The following is an 8,547-nucleotide window of genomic DNA, read 5'->3' on the forward strand; positions in this document are numbered from 1 at the left end:
TTGTCGGCACCACACACATCTATGTGTGCTGAGCGATTTTGTTGGACAGTGCCTCCGGTAAACCCGCTCTGTCTTGCAGTGTCGGGAGCTTCTCCCCACAGCCATTTGCTGATCCCATCTTATGTGGCCGCTTCTGTGCTGCAAATAACTGGACTTTCTCCTCTCGTCCTTCTTCCAATCCCCTTCTTCCTTAAAACTCCTTTTCTGGAGAAAGCTGACGGTTTCAACATCAAAATTCAAATAATTAAGTGGATCAAAACACTATTTCAACAATGCAGCATTAGGTGCATTGTTTTGTGGTCAATGGAGTTGTTGGTAAAAACAATGTCTCTGAGTTCCTACAACAACAAATTTCACCTCCTAATAGGTGACAGGGGGCCTGTTTTCGACAACTATGGCATTCACAGTTAGGATTGGGTGCAGAGCCGTATACCTGGCTTTTATAACTTGCCGGGCCAAGAAGATCTATGACAGATCTATAACTGCAGAGTCGTATCCACACACAGATATTTCTAGTCTGTTTCTCAGTGTCCTCCATGTTCATTTTAAGTATGAAAGAAAAGTGAGGGCCTGAGATAACTCTACCCACGCCCAAAGACTCCTTTTCTGGCTTGTCATTGACCCAAATGATCTCAGAGATGATCCGTCTTATTATTGGGATGAAATTACCAAAACAATCAGAAGCCTTATCACTTTCAGAGGCACTTTGCCGAAAGCCAGCCCACAACTCTGAAGGCTGTCAACTGTTCATGGAGCCCTGCTACCCACACAGCAGACCTATAAGATATGGATTTGACAAAAGCAATATTGGCTGAATCTGGAAGCCTCCAGAACTGAAGAAGGCTGCAAGCCTATGCTGCTGTGAACATCTCTTTCAGAGCCCTTTCTGCACAGCTGGTGTAGGCATCATACTAAAAGCAATGTTTAAATCAAACCAAAGATTAAACATTAAAATTCATTTCTGCAACAATGACAAATACCCTGCACCAACCCACACGCATCCGTGTGAGACAGGGATTATAGGTATGGCCCCCTTCTCCCTCCCAATGCTAGTTACTTCTGAGTAATTGTGTATTGTTAGAAAAGTGATCAGTAGTCATTTTTGGTTTTTGTTTCAAAAAACAGTTTTGTTTTTACTTAAAAGCAAGGCATGCTTGTGATGATTGTAACAGACTAATCGGAATTGTTGAAGCTGCTCCCTGAGTCCATTCTGGAGGGTAATCTGGGACATCTTAGTGGGGTTTTATTTTTTCTCTTTTTTGGAGGAGGAGTGTTTATAGGTTTTTTTTTTTTTTGAGACGGAGTCTCGCTCTGCCGCCCAGGCTGGAGTGCTGTGGCCGGATCTCAGCTCACTGCAAGCTCCGCCTCCCGGGTTTACGCCATTCTCCTGCCTCAGCCTCCCGAGTAGCTGGGACTACAGGCGCCTGCCACCTCGCCCAGCTAATTTTTTTGTATTTTTTAGTAGAGACGGGGTTTCACCGTGTTAGCCAGGATGGTCTCGATCTCCTGACCTCGTGATCCGCCCCTCTCGGCCTCCCAAAGTGCTGGGATTACAGGCTTGAGCCACCGCGCCCGGCCTATAGGGTTTGTTTTTTAGTCCTTTTTCTTTTCTTTCTTTTTTTTTTTTTTTTTTGATTCATTAACCAGTGGTTAGTCCTTAAGAGGAGAAGCGTGGATTGAATCCATATTCGACTTCTTAGATCTAGCTTAAAAAACATGTTCCCTATATGGGGTGCTTTTAGGAAAGAATATAGTAAATGCCTTATTTAATAACATACTCCTTTTTGAAAGTCACCCTTTCTCTCCACCCTTGAGTAGGCTCAGTGTTTGATGAAACTCATGAAAGTGGGTGGAAATTGTCTTGCCCCTGTTCTTTTCGCGGATGCACTAAATATGTGACTGTGACTTTCAAGGAAATTTGTTTGCCAGTTGCTGATTTTTGCGGAAGTTAATTTCTAACTTCTTTCACTGATGAATAAAGAAAAGTATTGCACTTTTGAAATGCAACAAGTGGATTGAGTTTGTAACTTAAAAAACATTTTCCCCCTGTCAGTCATTGTCTTATATTGCTTATTATAGATTTGCAATCAATAGTATATGATGTTTCTAGAATGCAGCAGAAGACCTGGTAGGTAGAGGGAATGTGAAGAGCGGTACCAGAAGACCGACATCTATAGAATGATTCACAGCCTCTCAAGTTACAAGGATGGAGACCTGCTTCATTAAGAAGCTGGGGTGTAGTGGGGATGGATAGAACACTTAACAACATGAGGTCAGGGGAATCCCCTCACTTCTGTTTCGCAGACGAGGAACCCAAGAGCTGCCAGATGAGGCTCTCTGGTTTTTTTTTTTTTTTTTTTTTTGAGACATAGTCTTGCTCTGTTGCCCAGGCTGTAGTGCAGTGGGGCGATCTCGGCTCACTGCAACCTTTGCCTCTCGGGTTCAAGCAATTCTCCTCCCTCAGCCTCCCGAGTAGCCGGGACTACAGGCGCGTTCCACCATGCCGGGCTAACTTTTGTGTTCTTAGTAGAGACAGGGTTTCACCATGTTGGTCAGGCTGGACTTGAACTCCTGACCTTGTGATCCGCCCATCTCGGCCTCCCAAAGTGCGTGCTGGGATGACAGGCGTGAGCCACCGCGCCTGGCCGGCTCTCTGGTTTAATAAAATTGTGGAAAGAATCTTACCGAGATTCTTCATAAATGTTAATAGGGATTTTATCAGTTTTAGTTGTAGTTTCCAATTTCTAAAATGTTTAGGTAATTTTTTACACCTTTCAGAACCTAGCTCATGAGTGTTGAATCAATGCTTTCTCATGTCAATTCTTTGTATAGGCATTCTTTTCAGATCTATTAAACAAAACCCTTCACAACAACAAAACAAAACAAAAAATACACGTTTCTTTTACTTGGAGCACTAGCTAATAGGAGGAAAAGATTCAGGTAAGGTAATTTACCTTCCCATATGAACTTAAAGTTTAATGTGTCACTCTCCATCTAGGGCAACTGTATTTTGAAAGAGAGAGACGCTAAGTTAACACAGGTGAATCAGTCTTTAATGGTGATGAAGGTTTTTTTTGTTGTTTTTTTGAAACAGAGTCTTGCTCTGCCGCCCAGGCTGGAGTGCTGTGGCCGGATCTCAGCTCACTGCAAGCTCCGCCTCCCGGGTTTACGCCATTCTCCTGCCTCAGCCTCCCGAGTAGCTGGGACTACAGGCGCCCGCCACCTCGCCCGGCTAGTTTTTTGTATTTTTTAGTAGAGACGGGGTTTCACCGTGTTAGCCAGGATGGTCTCGATCTCCTGACCTCGTGATCCGCCCCTCTCGGCCTCCCAAAGTGCTGGGATTACAGGCTTGAGCCACCACGCCCGTCCAAAGTTTTTTACTATCGTAGAAACTTGCGATTCTTTCTCTTTTCAATAAAGAAAGGAGACCGCCAGGAGTGATTTGCCACTTGTTGCGTGTTTGCCAACTTTGATTCATTAACTGAAGCCTCTTGCTGATTCAGCAGATAAAAATGCGGGGTGCCCAGTTAAATTTGAATTCAGTTAAACACCAAATAATTTAGTATATCCCAGATATTTCATTTTTAAAAGAATAAATGTGACCCATGCAATACTTGGGACATACTTATACTAAAACACTATTTGTATCTACAATTCAAGTTTAACTGGGCATCCAATATTTTATCTAACAACCGTACTGTAAGCTAGCTGTGCGAAAGCTTGGTTTAGGTTGCTCTTAAATGCCTTTGGTTTTTTTTTTTTTTTTTTCCAAAAATAAGTAGTCTCAAAATAAAGTATTCGATTTCCCAGTAATTAGAAAAACTCAATTCCGGTTCCGAAGCTTCTTCAATTAAAAAGGAGCTTCAAAAGAGAAGTCAATTCTGTGAGAGACACTCTCCCAAAAAGCTCGGGTTTGGGCCACTATACCGTGAACTACAAACCTCCACAGGGGTAGGCCCAGGGCTGCCCGCCTGACACCGTGCTCGCCAGTGAGCAGGGGCCCGGCGCCACAGCCCCGGGCAGAGGCCTTGGAGGTTGCAGAGGTGGGGGGCCTCCGCCGACCTGCTTCGCTCTGTCTTCTCCAAGCTCAGTGGAGAAGACCAACTTCCTGAGCGGCCCTGCCCCCTCCAGATGCTGGACGCTCTTTTCCTCTCATACCCCACTTCTCTCCCCGTGCGGGTTGGATGGAGAAGACGGCGCTCAGAGCACGCAGCGCCGGGAATTAACAGCGAGTTTTAAAATCTGGAGCTCGCAAGGTGTGCGACGCCTGCTACTGTTCATTCCAGAGGGGCTTCTGCTGGAGGAGGAGGGGGCCCTCGACACCTAAGATGCAGACGGCGGTTCGCTCTCTGGCTCCCGCTCTTTTTTTCTTTTCTTTTCCTTTTTTTTTTTTCGTCAGAGGAAAGAAAACAGCCTTGCGCCCGGATGCGTAGAGAGCCGACAAGTGGAAACAAGGACACACCCTCCCGTGAGCCCGCCCCAGCTGGAGCCGCGGCGCGCTGAGCGAGCAGGCTGGGCGGGGAGGCGCGGGGCGGGAGCGCCCACAGCTCGGAGCCGCCAGGCGCTGACGAGGAGCCCGGCTGAGGGAGGATGCGCGGGTGACGCCTGCGGGAGCTGCACGCCCGGGCGGGAGGATGCTCCCGAGGGGCCTCTGGCGGTGGCGCGCGCGGCTGCTGTCGACCCCTGGCACCTGGGGCCCAGCGAGCCCGTGGCCGCTGCCGCCGCCGCCCCAGGTAAGAGCGGGTGCGGGGCCGTGGGGTCCGGAGTAGGCGGGTGCAAAGTTTGCGTTGGACAACTTTGGCGGGAGCAAAAGCCGAGCGGCCGCGCAGTCGACTGCGTTTTGCTAGCTGCCGGGCTCCGCACGCGGGGTGGTCCCAACAGCTGGTGGCCGGGGGGCCGAAGTGGGTCACGGAGGCCAGGGCTGAGGTCAAGACTGCGGGCCCGGGGAAGGTGAAGCCGGAGCGCCGCGGCTGGGGGCGCCTCACCCGGCCGAGATGGGGTGTGGGGACCACCAGACTTCGGCCTGGGAGCAGCAGAATAACCTGGGAGGCAGTTTCTGGGCTGCAGCCCGGGGGCAGGAGCAAGTTTCCAAAGCCGCTGCGCCGCGGGGCGGGTTCCCTCTCGGTGATCCGTGGCGGAGCCCCTAAGGAGCCCGAAAACGATGAACCGGGCAGTGACCGTCCCGGGTGTGGACTGTCGCAGAAGAGTGAAATTTCCGTCCTGAAATCTGCGAGCACCTCCCTTTCCCAGAGGGAAGAAAAACTCGCGTTTTGTTCAGACACCCGAGAGACGGGTGAATCATGAGTGTGGGCTGGTGAGTAACAGTTGGCCTGACACCGTTGTATTGTGGTCTGTGGAGAACCGTGGCTTGAAGGAGGAGGAGAGAGTGAATGTGCACCAAAAAAGACAAGAGGGGGAAACTCGGAAACGGAGTTTAACGAGGATTGCGATGGAGCCTGACAGAAGCCCGGGAGCGCAAACTCTGACCCAGATGAGGAAAGACAGCCTTTAAAAAAAGCCTTCAGGGTGTGTGTGATTGGTGAGGGAGCTGTTTTCTGAGTTTTAGTTTGTTCCTCCCCCACGCTGTTAGATTAGTTTCAGATTGTTGAAGGCTTAAAAGCCCAAAGTAAGCAGTGTGATTCTCTTGTCACTTTCATTTCCTGTTTATTTTGTTCTTTTTTTCCCCTTCCCCTCCTTTTCCTCCAACTGTCTCAGGGCTTAAGTTTCAGTTGATGCAGGGAATATTTAAATGCGTTTTTTTTCCTTTTCATTGAGTTTGTGACCAAAGGATTAAATGCATTTAGAAAATCAATTCCCGGAATGTTTGAAAGAGAATGAGGAAGGCCATGTTGTTACTAAAATGTAAGAAAAGGAGCAAACTCTCTAAAATGTAAAATGGTAGACTTATAAAGTCATTGGGGAGATGGGCTTTTTATACTTTTAAAGATTGTTACTTTTACTGTTAAGTGTTGCATTTCATAGTCAAAGATATACCAAACATTAAAACAACCCAATACAAGGAACCCCTTTCACACACCATTTTAAACACAGATTATTATTATTATTTTTTTGGACGGAGTCTTGCACTGTTACCCAGACTGGAGTATAGTTGCGTGATCTCGGCTCACTGCAACTTCCGCCTCCTGGGTTCAAGCGATTCTTCTACTTCAGCCTCCCCAGTAGCTGGGATTACAGGCGCTTGCCACCACACCCGGCTAATTTTTGTATTTTTAGTAGAGATAGGGTTTCACCATGTTGGCCAGACTGGCTAGTCTCGAACTGCTGACCTTGTGATCAGCCCCCATCGGCCCCCCCAAAGTGCGAGGATTACAGGCGTGAGCCACCATGACCAGCCCCAGGTGTTTTCTATTAAGTCCATTTAATACGTTGAGTAGCATTGTTACGGATCCCGCGACTGGCTGCTCTTTCTCAAATTATCAACTCCAATCCCTTTTCTCCATATTTCCCATCTGATGCTATCTAGGGTGGAGCCATTGCATACCTCAGCAGGAATGTGGATACCCTTTTAAAAGAAAATGGTGCCATCGGGCTTATTAGGCCTAATAACAGGGAAACAGTAGTTAGGAGTCATCGTAAGAAGCCTTATGTTTGAATGTTTCTAACTTGCAAATTTTTGTTTTAAGCCAACTGTCCAGCTATAAAGACAATTTTCAGAACTTGAGAAGTGGAAATGCTGCTCCTTTAGATGCAGCTTTTAAATTTTACCATGAGGAAACCGATAGAAATATTCTGGCTCTTTAGGAGTTTTAGCTAGGACTACTAAACCATTTTCTGCTAATCAAATTACCTGGCTATCGGGACATTTTCCATTCTAAGGTTTCACTCTTTCGTGGTTTTCCCACTTGTTATGAAATGTCCTATGGCTAAAGGCAAGTATTATTTCTATATATTTTTCCCATAAACATTCAGACCCCTAGAGCCTGTGAAGCAGCTAGAAAAACTCGTTTGTGACCTGACAGCTCATAAAATCTTAGCTTGCAAGGACTTGTCATAAGCAGTATTTCAAATAAGTGTTCCCAACTATAATTGGTCTTTCTGAAGTCTTTCACACTTCTATGAGTGTGCCTTATAGGAGCATTTAATAACTTTGAAAAATACACAATTCTCATCCTTCATATTGTATGTGACCAATTGTCTGCTAGTGTTTTCTGGGTGAGGGAAAAAAAAAACAGTTTGTTGACATGGATATACAGAATTGTTTTTTAAAGAACACATTTAGTCTGAAGTGTAGTAGAGCAATAACATATTGTATTATCTTTGGGCAAGGCATGGCCTAGTGGCCATAATCGCGTTCCGGTGGCAGCATCTCTGCTTGTCAGCACTCTAGCTGAGTGGTTGTCAGGGCAATCCATGGCTCCTGCTGATGTTTCTGTGCACAAGGACTCAGCTTTGAGTATTTGTGGTGCTTGGTGAATTACATCTAAACAGAAAGCCCTTGCTTAAATGTGCCTTTCTTAATTTGGGTTTTCTGCTACTTAGATTGAGAAACTCCCTGATACGATTTCATGTCCCCAGTACAGCATTTGAGTCCCTTCATAAGCTGTGTTTAAAAAATTTTTGCATGAAGCACTTTGCAAAGCAGCTTAAGTATCGAGTGTGCTTTTTTTAACTTCTAGAAACAAAGCATATGGATGTTTAAATTCCACCACAAGATGTCAATTTAGAAATTGTTTTCATCTTTTTAATTTAATGAACATATCGTTCTTGTTTGACATGTTCCTATTATCTCTTGTATTTGCAGTTGGTGCATTGTATTCTATTCCATAAAACTAACTTCAGGGCCCTCTCCTGAGGAGAGCAATTGGTTGTGTGTTGGCGAGTGTATTTACACTATGGAAAAGACATTGATGCTTTTATCTCAAAGTAATGCTAGACCAGTTTGTCTATTAAATATTAAATATTACCACCTTTGCAGCACTTAAGTATTAGTGTTTTTTTTTTTTTTTTTAGATTTTGCTTTTTTGTTATGATTAAATGGTATTAGTGCTGTTTTACAGCAAATTCTAAGCTAGGAAATCATTTGTGTCTTGGCAGAAAGATATTTGTTGAATGAGGTACCTGTGAAACTAAGGTAGAAAACCTCAAGCTAAATATTGATTAATCTAACTAACATCTGCTATGTAAACTAAATGCGTTTGGTTCATGGAATAGAAGTGAGCAACTAATTTGGTTGGTGTTAGGCTAGCAATGCGACACGTGAATGCCTGCCAACCTGGCCCTGCCACCACTTAGCCCTGTGAACTTAGCCGAAGTCATTCAGTATATTTGGGCCTGTTTTGTCACCTTCTCAAAACAAAGACATATGTCTAACTGATCTTAAAAGTCCTTTTCATCCCTAAAATTGCCATTTTGTTGTTTTACCAGGGGAATATAAATATACCATTGAACAAAGTATTGTCAATGTTAGAATAGTCTTAATGATTGAAAAATTATCTTTTATGATCTTAGGCAGTCAATAGAGTGGTAGTTTTACTTAGTGGTTGTAATAACTGTTTTTCCTCTTTTTTTTTTTTTTTTTGAGACGGA

General features: G+C 45.2%; 1 protein-coding gene across 2 annotated transcripts in view; it reads left to right on the plus strand.

Moving 5' to 3' along the window:
• The first annotated feature begins 4,484 nt into the window (after nt 1-4,484).
• Nucleotides 4,485-8,547, plus strand: part of MCUB (mitochondrial calcium uniporter dominant negative subunit beta) — a 120,617-nt gene continuing 116,554 nt past the window's right edge. The window contains exon 1 of one of the 2 annotated variants that reach the window (XM_017890402.1): nt 4,485-4,733. In XM_017890402.1, coding sequence (XP_017745891.1) covers nt 4,635-4,733 — 99 coding nt within the window. In that variant the 5' untranslated portion in view covers nt 4,485-4,634. Of the gene's footprint in view, nt 4,734-5,505; nt 5,527-8,547 lie in introns of those variants that run through there. The other variant, XM_017890404.1, reaches the window with a different exon arrangement.

This window comes from Rhinopithecus bieti, unplaced genomic scaffold (genome assembly GCF_001698545.2).
Source record: "Rhinopithecus bieti isolate Rb0 unplaced genomic scaffold, ASM169854v2 scaffold_19840, whole genome shotgun sequence".
NCBI lineage: Eukaryota > Metazoa > Chordata > Mammalia > Primates > Cercopithecidae > Rhinopithecus > Rhinopithecus bieti.